The sequence below is a fragment of the Sinohyriopsis cumingii genome, chromosome 12, assembly GCF_028554795.1.
Source record: "Sinohyriopsis cumingii isolate HCF-2022 chromosome 12, ASM2855479v2, whole genome shotgun sequence".
Classification (NCBI taxonomy): domain Eukaryota; kingdom Metazoa; phylum Mollusca; class Bivalvia; order Unionida; family Unionidae; genus Sinohyriopsis; species Sinohyriopsis cumingii.
Genome location: NC_142972.1, coordinates 66,772,513 through 66,790,865, shown reverse-complemented (window position 1 = coordinate 66,790,865; position 18,353 = coordinate 66,772,513). Strand labels below are relative to the sequence as shown.

Here is an 18,353-nt window from a genome sequence, read left to right as displayed (position 1 = left end):
CTGTCAGCTTCCGTGTTGTTTCCTCACTCAGTAGCGAGACTGGAGTGTCCTCTCCAGGGCGCAAGCCTGGGCGTGGAATATGGAGATCCTGGGCTGCCCAGACGTCAGGATCCCCCTCTCGTCCTTGCTGGTGGGGTCCAAAGGAATGCTGAGCATGACATTTGGCACCAGTTTGGATGCAGGAGCTGCCGGAAGGAGGTCGTAGTCGACCCCCAGCCGCCTTAGGGGCTCCACTCCTGATTTTCTGTCTGGGTTTACTCCCGTAGCCTTTCCTTCTCCCGAAGATATCCACAAGGCAGTGGAGCCATAATCCAATGGATGGGACTTGGTTGGTTTTGAATCAGAGTTTCCTTCTCCTAGATGAACTGCCTGACAAGGCTAACGAGCTTCATCTGCCCGGGTTTGGGGTCAGAGTTTCCCTTCTCTTAGACTGGTTGCCTGCCAAGGCTAATGAGCCCAGTCTGCCCACCCAGTTATACCGCCGGGTACTCGGTCGCGCCACACAGCAGGCTCTGTTAAAAACAGGGGGCACCGCGTGAAGGTGCTGCTGTGGACACAATAGTGTAGGAGAGGCCATATGCAAGTAACCTCCTGCCCCGCAGAGCGAGACAATGGTCCTGCGGCGATCACTACACCTGGGAAGGAGAGGCTATGAGAGACGCTTCACTTTCCTTTGGCAAGCGGGACGTCAGGCCCAGGCCACGCACCCCCCTAAAATGCATACTCTGCATACATTAACGAGTCTGAGGTGTGGCTTTAATACCCTCTTCACACACACACACACACACACACACACACACACATTCGATCAGTTAAGAGGTTCACACTGCGGACATAAACCATAAACTAGTCACTCATGACTCTCCGGCGAAAGCTACTATAATTAAAGCGAAGCAAGAAAGACCGTCTGGCTGAGTCGCGGTGAATCGAGTAACAGGTAACAAGTAACACCGCCATCAATGCAGAGAAGTACAGTAACACGTGGCGACAAACCGAGTAGAATTCCAGCCAACGCTGTAATACCAACACCCAATTTACAGGCACTCCGGGCGTTAAGATAGGCTCTAGCCTCGAGTTGGAGCTGGATTTAGGAGAACAACTCTTTTATTGGTGTGAACAATTAGGAAGACACCACAAATGTAGCTACGGGGACGCGGAAGAACAGAACGAGGAGAAACAGGACAACCAGTACAACAAGCTCCAACATAATCACAAGCTAAAATCACATAAAAGCTTTGAGAAATGAAACATGATATCAAAATCAATTATTTATTTACTGAATATATTGATTTTTCCTATACATATAGATTTTTTTGTTCCAAATTAAATTTTTCAATTCCGTAATTTATTACGAACTGTTGAAAGTAATATAAATGAATGGCAACTAGCCCTGTTATTTTTCTCATTCCGAATAAAAACGAGTTAATAAACAGAGGAACAGTTCTTAGTTCTAGATACTTTTATTGTAATATTGTGGTAATTTTAACTTCAAAATAGTGCTAATCAGATATTAAATATAAAGCTTAAATACATATTTGAATCATGGTATCTATTTGTTAAAATGCTTGTCAACAGGATGCTGAATGCCACATATTTTCACGAAATGTACCCACCGTGTCAGGTAATTCTGCGCGTCGGGTAATATTGCCCAACATAACGTCAGTTCTGTAAACAATGGATCAAGTGTTGTTTTTGGTCGAAAATTCAGTTTGTATCAAGAAAGAACGGCTGTACTTAAATTAAGGTAAGTGACATTCCTAAAGTGTGCAAAAATATCCCAGGATATGTTAGTTAGCTTAATAACTGTTGCCATTTAGTGATTTAGAGGCATTGTTACGTTTAATTTTATAAAATATGCAACAAATTTGACATAGTTCCTAGGTTGAAGTGCTGACAGAGTGAGTACAACGGAAATTGTTTCATTTTCAAAGCCCGACGTATTAACGTTACATCTTTTCAAAGCCATGCGCTGAATAGGCCCACGTATATCGAGTCATGAAAACACAGGGGCAGTATCCCGCTCGTCAAAACTTAGTATTCTTTTGAACAGAATGTTCTGGTGACAATTGCCGCTTTTCCAATGGTAAGTATTGCAGTATTTTATTTTGGCCAATCTGCCAAATTGAGTTTACGTTTTGCGCCAATATTGATGAAAGATACCTTAGATGCGCAGACAAGCCCGACAGCATTGTACTTAAATTTAGAACACATACTTAGTTTCCACTTGTGGATAATATTTTATTTGTTTATTTCGTTATTTCCATATATCGGACTAAAACCAAAATGCTAAATGTAAAATCATTCAGTTTCGTGTCTTATAAACATTATCTCTATATCCATTTAATGTTTTCTTTTATTTTTATTCAGTTTATCTGATCACAGGAGTCTGACGTTTTATCAATAAAGTACGGCGAAATCTCTGACAACATGAAATTACCTTAGCGGTAATATAAATGAACACTTATATTACCGATAAGGTGATGTCATGTTGTCAGAGATTTCGCCGTACTTTATTGATAAAACGTCAGAATCCCTTGATGTGATCTCCGGGCCTAATGTTAAATTTCAAAAGCATATTAGAGTTATCTCCGCCTTTCATGTGCATAGCTACTGACAAGTGACAATAAAACGCAGAGTAAGTGTCGATTTAACGTATCAATTCTGAAGTACGTGTTAATTTAAATAATATTTTGGACTTTCTTTTGTTTACATTATGTGTTATCAGCTAACATAATCAATTTCGTTTGGGAATAATGTTTGTAATTTGGGACTATGGCTTTGACTTTAAATTGTTGAGAAATGGCGACGACGGTTGTTCTAGTTTATGTAATAAGAGGCGAACTAACTACTATTAGAAAGAACAACAAAAAGAAATTGAATAACATTCACAGTTACATTAATAGCCAAGTTCGTCCGCATACACCATCTATTAGATAAAGATGTACTTATTTATGTATTAGTCAAAGCAACTTCCGTTTCATCAGAAAGTTGTTTAATTTTCCTTTTGCATAGTCCTCTTACACGGTTTTACGAAACAACCAAATCCACACCAAATCGCATTTTGTCTGTCGTCTCATCTCTAAATTGCAACGGTACCTCCCCTCCCCCCATTTTTAAAAAGAAAAAATTTAAAACAAATCTTTTTCCACAAATCGAATTATTTTTTTATTGTGCAGTTTTACACAGTTCTGTTGGGTTAAGTCTATTTAGACTGACGAGAAACCTATAAATTGGTATCATATTTGTCAAATTCGGTGGTTGTTTAAGATTGATATGACTTATTTGCCAGTATGGAAGACGTTCGTACAGGCAGGCATGAAGACGTACTTAATAAGATACATATACATATTATATACTGTTGTATAGTTTTAATTATATGCTTTAATTCTTCACTGTTCTATTTCTATACAAAATCAGAGCCACATGTTCAACAAAATATCTATTCTAAGGTAACGCTCAACCTTTCAACAACACGGATTGATATTTTGAGATTAAAGTCGAAAGATTGCACTAGGGTGTGGATTTGGGTGTTTCGTAACACCCCTCTTACATGTAGGACCTCGACACTGATATTTATGTTTTGGGCGTCATAAATAGCATGTGACAGGACTTACATGTAGGACTACCTTTTGCCATGCCTTATCTGTTAAGTACTGTTCTAGAATGTGTAACGTCTGCCAAGATATTTATTATAGGCACGAGTCGAAGCCTTACTGTTTGACTTAGTGGTCCATGTTTTTTCATAGACCATAATGTTAACTTTTGATGAAATGGTGGTCATTCAATGTTTCCATTTTCTGATCACTTTAGCCCAAACTACATTGTTCCAAATGTTCTAGAGTTCAAAGAATGTAGGGACCATAGTTCAAAGGTTCATTGATCAGAGGGTCCATAACTTGGATGGCAGTGGTGCACAAATTTGAAAGCTTGTCAGTTTAAAATTTTGACATTACGGGATCCACTGATTCCAGTAGTCATTGATATGAAAATATATTAAAAAAGAGTTAAGAAGTCAGAAGTTTCTTTGGTGAACCTTTGGAACATTAAATCCATCATTTGGACCAATAAACCTTACCATGAAAACACTTTAAAACATCTGAACTTTGAAGCCACTACACCCCTCATTTGGATTGATGAGCCTTTGAATCATTGAACTTTTAAAACAGTGAACCATTCTTGCAGACCATAGTATCTTCAGACCAATTAATCTTTCGACTATCAGATGTAACCTGGCAAAATAAGCACAAAACAGTCTTCACTCCTACTTTAGCATGCATGTCACACACCACCATAGATAACAATATTAGACGGTCAGTTTGACAAAGATGGAATCAGTCACACAGGTCATGCAGGAGCATTTACTCATTTACTCAAATAAAATATTTATTGCTGTTTCAAACTTTAATACTAAAATATAAACAAAGTCTGTTCAGTCCGGAATGTTGAATGCTCTGCACCTAAAATATCAGAAAAAGTCAAGATGAAAATTATTTATAGTTATGAACTTCCATGGTTGCCAGGTATTAAACTGGGTCAAGAAAATTGGATATCAGGTCTGTAATAACAAATATCAACGTAAGGTAGTAAGAATTTGTTTTCAGCACATGCAGTTTTCATCGTGACATTACAGCACATGACTTTCAATCTGGTTTGTGGTGGATCACACCTTTAAATTGACCTCATTTACAAATATCCACATAGTTTACCATCAATTTTTCCATATTTTTTGTGGAGTTTGAACAATGACCTTAGAAAGGAATATGTATGTATGACAATACAAATAAAGTAAATAATTGACATTTAAAGTTACAGTGTGACCCCACTATAGCGTGCTCATAGGGGTCAAACTAGACTTGAATTTTTGGGAGAAGTGGCTTTTCCATTTGGACATAACAGGGAGAAGTGAGAGCTTAACAAGAGAAGTGGAACTACAGGTGTAAGGTTTGGTTCATAGTTGTATATTCTGACCTAGCTATACATTTATGGTCCAGTTAATTTATGCTTTGACAACCAAGTGTTGAGTTTATTTCTGAGATAAAGCTTCCAAAAAATAGCAGGAAAATAATGGAAGAAAGGTTCTGAGATAATAACCTGCCTTGTCCATAGCTTAAATGACATATTATACATACCTTGTCCCAGTCTGTTATTCTTTGTTCCACCATCTTCAAAATTATGATAAAGATGTAAAATATATGACAATTATAACATAAAAGAAATAATGGCAATTAAGTGTTGAGCAGTTATATGTGTCAGTGATATAGTTTTCGTTAGTGCCTACAAATGTTTCCAAAAGTGGTAACCATCAGTAATTTTTCGTCCATTTTCAAAATGGGAAATTAGGAATTTGAGGGCAGACAAAAGTAAAATTGGTGAGTTATTATTGTTTAACATGCTATTAATTACAAAATATTTACAAAGATATGATTTTTGCCATTGGTGTACTTCAATAGTCAAGGTTACTTTTACATTTTAGATCCTTTGCCTCATTCATGGAAATGCTTTACCTTCAGAAATTATGGAAAATGGATGAAAAACAAGATCATAGCAAACAGCAAATGGTTAGCCTATCATGTGACATGTACCTTACCATAGTTTGACTTTTGAATTAGAACCTGACTAGATACAATGCTGACATGCTGTCTGCTAGGTAACTATTTTCACACTTCAGCAAACAGCTGAACCCTGTGTGCATCAGCCTGTCCACCCTTCCACCAGTCTTTCTGTGACTGACATTGTCATCACTTCTTCCTACACACTGCTTGGAGAATTTATTGAAACTGTGTTATCGTTCCCATGTTGTTTTTTTTACCTGTCTAGCCAAGTTTTGACTGCTGACCTGCTGTGCACCCCTAATCAGGAAAAAAAATCCTTGTTTGTGCACAGCGGCTAAAGGCAATAAAAACTAAGCTCGGAGGCTTACAGTTCATATTGGTTTAAAATATATTACGCAAATTAAACAGTCATGGTTTGTGATCTACTGACTTGAATTGTAAATTCTTTGACAGCAGTTAGTGCAATATAATTTTGAGGTTGAATGCACATCTACAGTGACAAGGATTTAATCTATTTCAGGATGAAATTAATGACAAATGGGACTTAAAATGTATGCAAATACATAATTTTATTTTAATTGGTTAACTTCAAATTTAAATGAAAAGTAATTTAGATAAATAGGAAATTGTATGTCCAAATAAAAATGATGTGGTTCTGTTTACCCAACCAAACATTTATTTTTCCTGATGGCCCTACCTTCTTGTGGGGAAGGGGGGTGGGAGAAGCAAATGAGAGAAGAAAATAAGAAAGGGATGTATCTATGATTGAAGTTAAATTCAGGATGTGAACAATACTTATTTTCTAGCTTATGCTTCATTTAGATCTCTCGGGACCCAAACATTCAAAAGGAAAATTTTATTATGACCTACCTTCTGTAATTCTTTTTTATTATTGACCAGAATCACACTTATATTTTTATTTGGCTTAATAATAGCTGGTAAATAATTAGTGAAAACTGAAGTTACATAAGCGGTAGATCCAAAGTGGAAAATTCTGTATTTCAGCTCAATCCAGGTGAATCCATTGTTAAAAAATGTTGATATTTTCACATGTTCCTTAAGTACTTTATAAAACATTTATTGAAAGGATGTAACTTAACAAGTAAAAGATGATAGTACAATGGGGATGACAAGTTTAAGATGACAAAACTATCATTGCAAATACAATTATATCATTGTCTTTTAGCATTACCAGTGCATTAAAGACTAAGTATTCATTTCTTTGCTCTTTTAAACTGTGTCCATTAGATTTGGAAGGAGTGTTCTCTCTCCATGACTTTCTATCTGTTACACTTGTTGAGTAATCAAGTTTTTACATTGTTGTATGGACCATTATTCGGGTAAACTTCTTAAAAGTTGTTAAGAAAGTGAGTGTTTTGGGAATAGAGTTTTGTAATCGCTTTTCTTTCCACACTGCTTGTAGGATTTTTGAAACCTTGTTGTTTGTATATGGTATATGGCTGACACAGATGTGCAGTAACATTCAGGAAATATACTTGGCTGAGCATTTGTGCCACTGACACTTACTTTCATCTTTGTTGCATAAATGTTCCTTCTATGGCACAAATAGGGTACATAAAAGAGACCCACAAAAATGAAGATTCAAGATTCTTTCATTTGACTTTAGACTGATTAGAGTGTATCCAAAGCTTACTGAATAGAGTACATTCTTCACCAAAGAATCATAAAACAATCACGTCCACTTTCTTGCTGACAGTGACAAATGTATTACTGATTTTGATTAGTCTGGGTACCAGTCTAAAGCGCATGGTTTAGTCTGTGGACCCTTGATTGTGTAAAGAAGAGAAGATTAAAATTTTCAATGAAAACAATGCTGCATTTATTTCCAGAGTAATATACAAAGTTGTAAAAGTGTAGACTCCAATATCCCAAAAAAATATTCTAGAGGGGAATGGTTATTTCTGCATGATGAATAAAAGGTATAAAACTTGCAGAATGTTGTTGTTGTTGTTCTAGGGTTTAACACCATTTTTCAGCACAAGATAGGCTATACATGGCAGCCAGTATAACTGGTGGAGGAAGAACCCTGGGAAACCCAGGGAAGAACCACTGACCCACAAGAAGCTACTGACAGGCTTTCCCACATACCCACGCTAGCCGAGCCATGGACTCGAACCCATGCAGACAGAGGTGAGATGGCAGTGATCCGGAACGGTGAGCGCTTTAGGCCACTCGGCCATGCGGGGTCCCCCTTGCAGAATGTAAAGCATTGTGAACTAAACATGATCTCTCTCTTGTTCTCCAAATTCTGGGGATTTTCCCATGGACAGTTACCTTGCAAACTTTAGCTTGCTTGAGACAAAATTTGAGCTTATCCTGGTATTAGGTAAGTAGACTTGTCATGCCTTGGTTTTATGGACAAAAGGTGATACCTGAGAGTGAGAAACAGATGTTCAGTTTCAGAACTAAATTTTGTATGGACAAAATCACATACCATATTTCAAATACTTGTTTTTAAATGAAGAATTTATTTTATAGATTATAGGGCTATAAACTTTTTCTTGTTAAAATGGTGAGTATGGCAAAAATGAAAAGTTTGGTAATCAGGCTGGTTAGACAGTATCTTGAAGATTTGTCAGTTGTTTACTATAATTCTCTGTGGCACTGTTCATCTATGACCATTTACATATACTGTATATTTCGCAGGAACTTCACATTTTCCCAGTTTTGTAATTAGCCTGATGCTTTGATATAAAGCAGCTTGAATCTGACAAAATTTTCACTGTTAAAACAGAAATCAGAAAACTGAAAAATCATTTAAATGTTTATTGGTATTGAATGGGCAAATTTACTTTTCAGTGGCAGACATTGATGAAGGAGAAAGAACAGAAAGTCTTCCCTCCCACATACTAAAACTTCCAACTGAGGACTGGGAATTGAATGTTTTTCTGGATGATTTAGCTTCCAATATTAAAGATGAGGAACTGGAGAGATTGAAAAATTTTGTGTCCGGTACAAGTTCTAATTCTTCTTGTTTCTTTTTTTTAATTGATGACAAAAACACAATCACAGACTAAGATAGATAGCTACATTGATAAATGAATTAATATGTGGATGGATAATAGAATAAATGCAATGGTTCTCTTCTTGTAAGGCCACTCCATCTGCTGCAGGGAAGTGGCCTTATGAGAGAAGTAGCCTATCTAGAGGGGCATTACATACGTGTGATTAATAACTATATAATAAGTACAAAGGTACAACTGATTTTTATATTATTTAAAATTTCATTTCAAGATCACAGGAGTGCTGTGGAATCATTGTGATAAAATTTGTATCTTTGTTTATAAAAATTATGAATATTCATCAGTTGTGATGCAAAATCACCTTGTCAGTAAAATCTGGGCATAAGAACATATAGCAAGAGGTATAATCTAATTACTTACCCAATTGTATGCATTAATGTTACTTTATCGGCATGTTGGGACAGATGTCATTGTGTTGAATTTAGTAAGCAACAAATGTTTGTGATATTTCTATCTGTAAACATTATGAAACCACTTTAGTTGGTATATTTGATAGTTTTTGCACTAAAATATTGGACACTGGTTGCATTAGAGGGATGTACATCCTAAAGAAGTACTTTTCAACACAAACTCGTTGGATGCCATGGAACTCTGACTGCATAATATAAGTGATTGCTGGTCATAGTGTCCATTCAAGAGGGGGACCACTGTAAAGATATATGAGATAGAAGTATTACTGGATGGATGCTTGAATGAATAGATTGAAAGTAGATATGTTTAACCCCCAACATATAAGCAAACATTGTTTGTTTTCTTTCTTTCTGTTTTTATATAAAATCATAATTTTGGTTTGGAAACACATTGTACAGACCTTGAATTTGAGTATTTTCCAATTAATGCTACAAGAGATTGTCATTGTAAAGAAACTAAATTTGTCCACATGCTCTATTGTTGATAGAGTACAGCACACATGCTATTTCAATTCATCATGCTTTGCAGTGAGGAACTAAATCCCCTCTAAGCTTGCTTCTCAATAATGCTTAGCTGTAGAGTGATAAATACCTACAAATCACTACTGTGCCTTGGTAGGAATGCCACTGGCAAAACCACTGTGGAGGGTCTGATTGACATTTGAACAGTCAATAAGTGACCATTACCCATGGAAAAACTGAGATATCAAGAGTGATTTACAACTGGATAACATTTGAAAAATAAGATGTCTTTGTTTCAACTATATCTTTGGACAAAAGAAATAAATTCACAAGCCTTGTATATTTAATGCTTTTATATTTAGAAAAGGTTCTTTGACTTATATTACAGTAATTGTTGAGCTTCTCTTGAACTACATACCTTTATCTTATTGTTAGAAAGGAAAAGTAATTTTCAGAGATATTGATGCTAAATTCCAAATGTCAACTCCTTTTCTTTGTTTTTTTTTATATTAAAAAATGTATTGTTTTAATTTTAAAGAACATCAACAACAGAAAAATCTGGAATGTGAACCATGTGCTTAGTCCTTGTCTAGTAATGGCAGTCATAAGGCTGAATATGCACAACTTTAATTCATTTCAGACTGCATGTGTACTGTACTGACCATTTAATTTTTGTGATGATAATGTTTTTTCCAGCCAGGATATATTTTTATTTGTTTCGTCATTCAATGAGTTGGTTACAGGTAAAATAAGGAAATGGAATGAGGTATTTGTTACATTACTGACAGCACAAACCATAGGAAGACAATTTGTTTAAATCACCTCTCCTTAAGAAAATTAAAGATGCTTTCCTCTCCCTAATGAAGACTTGACTTCAGCAGATCCTCTATAGAATCAAGGCAGTGACCATTGTCAGCACTGTTATAAGATATTTTCAAGCTTTAACATCCACAATGATGTAAATTTCAGCATGGGAAATGTGTTTCTACCACACCATGCCATCTGACTTGAAGTGTTACATTTATCAGCCCCAGTGAGCAATGGACATTTTGGATAATTTCCATAAATCATCTTGACTCAGCATAATGCTGAAATGAATAATGCAAAAAGTTGAAAAATCATTTATGTTCAGAGGTGTTAATTTCCAACAAATTTAGGGCTGTCTCCATGGATGTATTGTCTCCTATTATTTTCTCATATTTGTAAGGAGGAAATACAAAAATTAAATTTTGTATCAATATCCGTTCCCAACAAGCTAAGCACTCTAAGACAGAAGGCACTTTGCCAATCCAATCAAATTTTTTAGTCCAAGCACAGCCACATATCAATGAAATAAGCACTTTGAACAGAAAAATGTTTAAATGGGCAGAATGGAATCACTGATTGACCAGGAGAGAATTATTGGTGTTATTTTATTATATCAGTGAGGTTCTATAACACTGGTGTGAGACAGATGATACAAAAGTTTGTGAACTGATTATGTTGCTCAAGAAATTTTGAATGACTGCCTTCTGTCATCTGCAGGATCACATGACAAAAATCCAGTACATATTTCTGGTACTGCATATGACAAAATGTCACTCACTGGTGCAAAGGTTGTGATAATTTTGTTCAAGAAATATAGCTCTTCAAGTGCACATCTTGAACTGTGGTGTCACGGCACTGTATGAGAGACCACTGCATTGAATACAGAGTAAAAATAAGGTTCATTTATGGGGGACTACTTTCTACACCTGTGTTGCACACTCATTATATTGAGCTCAGCTTACATCACCGTCACACTGTCATAACATCAGTACATATAATAGTTATCTGGATTGACTGACTGCACTTTCATGCATCTTTAGGTCCCTGCACCTTCAGTCACAATATATGTTGTACAGTTGTGAGAATTTTCACTGTGCCTTCACTTGTGTATCTAATGTTTGAACCTTTAGCCACTGTGACAGTCCTTGTACCTTCTATAATACTTATTGTGGAGTCATAAGTTTAATGATTAGCCTATTCTCTGGAGATAATGTTTTCTATTAAACAGTCATTGCATTTAATGTCATCAACATTAGCCTCAGAATTCTTACATTACAATCTCACTGCTTAACATAATCCTTTGTGCATTTTTTATTTTCAAACTTTTATTTATTGATTCATGCTTTGAATAACCTATTTTTAGAATCTAATCAGATCTGTACATATTATTTGTCAGCTGCCAAATAAAGCTACCCACAAACACATTTGCCATTTTTGTGTCTGTGTAAAGTGGATCCCAAGCCGAATAGATATATTCATGATTAGAATAAGTCTATTCTGTGAAATGATTAGAGTATATAAAATGTTAACATTGATTCTGGCACAATAATGTGCAGCCATTTAAGTGAGTTTTTGCTCTGGATGCCCCAGTTGTTGACAGACCACATTGTAGCATATGCATTCTGGAATACCATTTGCAGTCAAATGTAGATGCAATGTTATCACTGATTTTCTAGATGAGTATAACAAAACATGGTGTAGTCCTTCCAAGTCATTGATTTGTGAATGAACTGAATAGCTGATATAATGCAGGTATGTTTTGTTTATTGCTGAACATACTGAAAAATAGCTCATAAAATTCAACTGGAAGATAATCGCCCATTTAAAAACTGTTTGAATAAGCACATCGCTAATTATATGCATATGTTGATTTTAGTAAAGAAATTCAAATTTTCTCATTGCATATGATAAAGATGCATTTTCTTCTTGTTTAGAGGTATGTATCCACATTTTAAGTCATTTATTAACATTATTATGTAGGTGTATACTTTTTTTTATTAATCAGGAGATGGAGGACTTGGGTTTGGAATTCTTGAAAAAATTGATACTCCACTTGAACTGTTTACCATCTTGAAGAAAAGAATGATTGTTAGCAGGGACAACTTGACCACTCTACAGAGCATGCTTTGGCATCTAAAAAATAAGGAACTTCACAGAAAGGCAGTGGAGTATGCAAGGAATATTGGCAGTGCACTCTACTTCTATGCGCCATCTGAAGAGCCAGGTACAAAATTATTTTACCAGTATTTCTTCCAGTGGAAGAGGAAAAGAAATAATGGTCTTTTAAGCTTGCCTGTACAAAGCATGTATATATGTATAGCCATAATTCATCTCAACAATGCTTTCTTCCAGGTACAGTACAGCTTACGTGTATTTTCGGAACTCCATGCATTGCATTCAGGAGGACTTAATCACTCTATTTTCACTAGACGATAATGCTTCATGACGGAGCAATAAAATACTTACAAATCTCCACCGCGCCTTGGCTGTCACACCAATGGCATCTCCACCGTGGAATGGCTGATCAGCATTATTGATCGACATTTGAACAGCCTTTCAGTGAAGACCCCCCATGGAAAGACTGAGATGTCATGAGTGATTAACAATCAAATGCCATTTCAGCAATCAGTGATCTTTATTTTGATCATGTATATGGGCAACAGAAATTAATTATAAAAGTCTTAAATATTTTGTAAATTTAGAAAACATATGTGCTAATTTGATGAGAGGCCCACATTGTTGTGCATCTTTTGAACAGTGTAAATTTATCCTACTGTTTAAACATGTAAAGTAATCCTCTGAGGTGTGGACAATTACATTCCAGATGGCAGCATCTTCTGTTTAAAAACACAACAAAAAACAAAACACTGAAGTTACCCTTAAATGCAAACCACGTGTTTATTCATTAAGCAGTAATAACCCAGTTACAAGATTGAATGTATGTGTACACAACTGGACTAGTTCAGTTCTAAATGCACATGTAATGTAAGGGACTGGCCATTTAATTTTATGAAGCTAAATTATTTATTTCTGACTGTGGTACTTTTTATTTCATTCATCACAAAACAAGTTTGTTTCAAGTAAAGCAAGGAATGTCATAATGTCCTTTTTAAACCACAAATCAGAATAAGACAGTAGTTTTCAAGCATTTAACCTCCGCACCCCTTTAGAAACCTAAATGATGTCTCCCTGATACAGACTTAGCTTCAGCAGCTGTTCAGCAGAAATCAGGGCAGTGACCATTGCAAGCACTTATAAAATGTTCCCATGAGATGTCAATTTCAGCTTGTGAAAGGTGTGTTTATATCACACGTATGACTTGGGGCATTGCACTTAATAATGTAGCTTTAACTATGGTCCAGTAATTAGCAACAGAAGCTTTACTGATTGACATTTGAATAATGAATGATGACCATCCATGGAAAGACAAAGACATCATGTGTGATGTTCTATCAAATACCATTTCAAGAATCAAGTGATTTTAATTTCATCAAATATATTGGGACAATAAAAGAATAAAAGAAACAAATCTTGTTTGTTATGTATATTCAAGAAGGTTGATCAAATTCTTTTGAAATATGTTTACATTTTTACTTGATTCAAAGAAATCTGAACAACCTTATGCACTGACTTGACGAGAGGCACACCATATTAATCTTATCTTGAACAATGTAAAGTTATCTTACTGTTTAAACATGAAAGGTAATCCTGTAAGGTTTAGATAATTAAATTCCAGTTGACAGCAACTTTTGTTACAGAAACCCCAACAAAAATGAAAGGAAATTCAGATTTTACAAAACCCAGTCATAAGGCTAAATATATGTACTTTTAAATGAAATGGTCAATGGAACATAACCTCATATTACTGTCCATCACACTCATTGCTGTTTTCCGCAATTTGGAGGACATGTCTTGAATTTTTTTTCTTCTCAGAATTGTTTGTTCTGGGTAGGTCTGTTTTATATCCCATATAAGATACACATGTTCAAAATAATATGCTTGAGGTGTGGAGATTTGCATGTCTATAACTGCAGGTGCATCTAGTTAATATTAGGCTGCTTGTACGTAAAATCATGTAACCTTTTGGGGGGAATAAATCTCAATCGCCATAACCAAGATTTCATTCCTCACTGAATTTGTTTCCATTTCTCATTTTCTGTTTTAATCTCATGGTAGCTGAGTGGTCTAAAGCGCTTGCCCTTACCAATTACTTACTCTGATTAAGTTATTGCATTCAGCTCATTAATGCATAGGCTTTTTGCATCAATCTAACTTGAATCATAAAACATCTTCAGTAATACATGCTACCGTATTTGCCAGCCTATAAGTTGATGTGGAGTAAGTCAGATGAGTAAATTTGCAAATTTTGCATCCTTCATCCATATATAAGATGATGCTGAGTATAAGACGAGGCCAGATCAATACCTCGGCTTGGTCTTTTTCACTTTGTTTCTCACAGCATCACGAATTATATCCTATCTGTAGCTCAGTAACCTTTCCAGTCTGGATTAATAAATGTAACTGAAAGCACCTAATTTATTTCACAGGAAGTATTTTAATTGTATTATGTACTTTTAGCTACCTATAATGACACTGACCTGAAAATTTATTGAATTACAGATAGGATAAAATTCACAATGGTGTGTGGAATTAAACTATAATAACTTCTGGTTTCATAAATATTAAAAGTATCAGTGTATGCTATTTCAGGTTTGCCAGAAATAAGGAAATTGCATCATTGTTTCTAAAATGCTTTTTCCACATTTTCATATTTTATGATGGTGGGTTAAGAGATATACGCAGAGAGATGCATATTTATTCCCTCAAATTTTTCTTCTTGCACTCTTGATAGAAATAAAATATGGCCTGATATATATGAGAGAGAGAAAGAGATAGATTCCAGGTCTTTGTGGGTGTTTTTTCATCACCTTATTGCCCCTGTTTAGCTGAAGTTTTTGTCAGAGAGAAACACTTAATACATGAAATAGTAAATATAAACTATGGAAATACATATCATACACCTTCAGGGTTTGAATATTCACAATTGTTATATCCATATAGATTCTATTTACAAGGTTAAATGCCAAGAATGACCATTTCACATGATGTCTAATTTTCTTTGCAAGTATAATGACCTTTCCATTCTAAACAAATAAGATTTGTGTGTTTCCTTCAGGGTTTGAATATTCACAATAGTTATATCCATTTAGACTCCATATACAAGCTTAAATCCCAAGAATGACCATTTCACTTGATGTCTAATTTTCTTTGCAAGTATAACGACCTTTCTATTCCAAACAAATACAGTTATTTTTTTCAAGTGCATGTACTCTTCTGTACTTAGGTGGCAATTGTTTTTTATCTTCGCTTATGTTATCTGTTACTTTAAATTACTGTCAGTCTTATTGGCAAGTTCAAAAGATGTCACCGGTTGAGAAATTTACACGAGTAACACCTGGCTTTTCCTTTCTTTATATGGTACCATATCCATAATACCTATGGTATGCCTTGTTTCCCTATTGGTAGCCTCACTAATCTGATATGGTCTGCCAAATCTTGACCTCAAACGTGTTAATTCTGGAAAACCTGACTACAGCTGTTGCATATTTAGTTAGCATGTACATACCACTACAAAGCTACGTGATTCATTAACAATGGACGTGATAACTAAAACTAGAAGGAATTGCTAATCTAGTGGTATTAATTGATAATGGAGTATGGTACTGCATTTTTGTACATGAGTATAATCATAGTGATCAAGTAAGTGAACGATAAAAGATTATGATACAATTGTAAACACATACATCTCTGTCTCTCTGGCCCTCTTTATCTCTGTCTCTCTCTCTCTCTCATAATGGGGCATAATTTTTATTTGATCATGAGGTGCAGAAGAAAATTGTGATGCACTATCTGTCTCTGTCATGCTTATTCATCTTCTAACTTCTCAGTTCTAACGCACCTGTATAAAATTTAAACAATGTATATTACTAATGCATGCTGCTTTAGCACAATTACACCTGATATAAGTTAATTTTAATACTGACGTTGATGTAATTGTTTAAAATCCTCAGTGTAGAGTCGTATACTTTTTCGTACACGATCTCTTCCCCAAAATGAAATATGCTTTTTCACATATTTTTTTTCATACTTTTGGAGAGATTTTTCCTATATGAAAAATTATGTAACATACAATAAAACGATTTGGATGACAAAATTCATATACAAGTGAATTTGGAGTATAAGATGAAGCTAAGATTTTCTGGTCAAAAAGTATCGTCTTATAGGCCAGCAAATATGGTCAATATCAAAAGAGGTAAAAATAAAAAATATTTCCGTCTCAACTGGCATTATGAAAATTTTGTCTGTTAATCTCATTTCTGAGGAATTTTTTCCTAGAGACATAACACTTGATGATTTAATGTTTTGTTAATACCATACCCTAAAACTATATAGGTCACTTTGATCTACATGTCATGCTCTACTGGCTTTGGTTAGCTTTTCTTAAATTTAGTTTATGACCAAAGTGTTTTATTCTGACACACTATCCTTCCTTGATTCAGGAAGAATGTTAAATGTTACATGTTGACAGGTTCTGTAATCTTCAAAATCAGTTCTCTATGTTGTTTCATGCTTGAGTTACTTTTGATAAATTGCGTTTTAAGTTCATTTCATGAGTACTGTTGAAGTAACTTAGCATCTCTGGATGCATTTCTGTTAGTGCTACACGGCACTCATTCCTGCAACAAAAGAAAGTCACTGACCACGTTTTGCATTTTACTGATGTTTGTGAACTATTTGTTTAGGTCATAGCTACATAATTGTTTCTTATCCTACCTAATAGATCCATGAATGTTGCTGAAAGTGCAAATGTTCCTATTGTTTACACTTTGATTGAAAAGAAAAGAATTTTATGCATTAATTAATTGAGCAATTTATGGTTTTATCAATTGTATACCCAATGCATCAAGTGCCAGTGTAATCAGAAGTGAAGGTCACTTCAATTAGAATTTGTATTTGGCACAAAATTGTATTTATAACAGGCTGCTTGGGACTGCTGAAACTTTGTGGATACAAGCTATATAAACTGACTGCATTCTCTTTCAAACTACTGGTAAATTATCTATTACATTGCACAAAAATGTAGAGACTTCTCTTTGTCATTGAATGAACTTGTGTCCTAATCTTTGGTTGCCTTACGACAGGCTTAAAATTTAACAAAATTTAATTACATCAATAAGACTAGTAGATTGAGAAAGTTATTTGTTCTGCCAAATCTTCACATGGTGTAGCAATAAAACAGTGTTAGACACTTACTGAAGTCAACTAGCTATTTAGCTATTCAGTTCAGTTTTGCCCATCACCCCTGCTGGGGTATAGGTCACCCACAAAAGATTGCCAGAGGCTTCTGTCCTATGCCATCCCCTTTAGCTGACTCCAGGTTTGACCCATCTTAGTGATTTCCACCTCAATGTCACATTGCCAGGTGTTTCTTGGTCATTTCCTTCTCCGCTTACCTTGAGGGTTCCACCTCAATGTCTGTCTGGTAATGTTGGTTAGCTATTGGAATGTTAAAATTATGAAAACTTTTAGTTCAGCAAGAAATTTACCTGCCATGGGTTAGTAGACTACAATTAATTTTAGCCCTGATGCAATACAGAAAATGAAGAAAAATATAATGACTTATGCATAATATGTCTTTTGATATTTTTTTCAGCAAATGGTTACAAGTATGTTAAAGTCCATGTTGAAGGAAGGGATTTCAGCAAGACTCGACGGAGTGATTTAGAAAAATTTAGATTCAATTTGTCAAAACTCCTCATGATCCCAGCACAGTTTGTTATAGTCAGTGGCTTGGAACCAAGTTCTAGCTTTACAATTACCTTAATGATGCCAGAGTACTGTGTCTCATTGTTGGTTGAGATTTTGAGTGGGACTGATATTCCTGAACTTGGAGAGCTTGGAATAGATATGGTCTATATCGATAACAAGAAGTATTCTCTTTCCCGTAAGTAAACTTAAAAATTTGAGAAAGTTATATGCATGGTTCAGTATTAGTTATTGCATGTTCATAGAAATAA

The 18,353-nt window shown here is 35.2% G+C and overlaps 1 protein-coding gene across 1 annotated transcript in view; it reads left to right on the top strand.

The window, feature by feature from the left end:
• Positions 1-2,586: 2,586 nt before the first annotated feature.
• The window catches only part of LOC149786626 (uncharacterized), a 37,904-nt gene continuing 22,137 nt past the window's right edge, over positions 2,587-18,353 (top strand). The window contains exons 1-4 of the mRNA XM_089977140.1: positions 2,587-2,635; positions 8,373-8,525; positions 12,281-12,499; positions 17,990-18,280. Coding sequence (XP_089833266.1) covers position 2,635; positions 8,373-8,525; positions 12,281-12,499; positions 17,990-18,280 — 664 coding nt within the window. The 5' untranslated portion in view covers positions 2,587-2,634. The remainder of the gene's footprint in view (positions 2,636-8,372; positions 8,526-12,280; positions 12,500-17,989; positions 18,281-18,353) is intronic.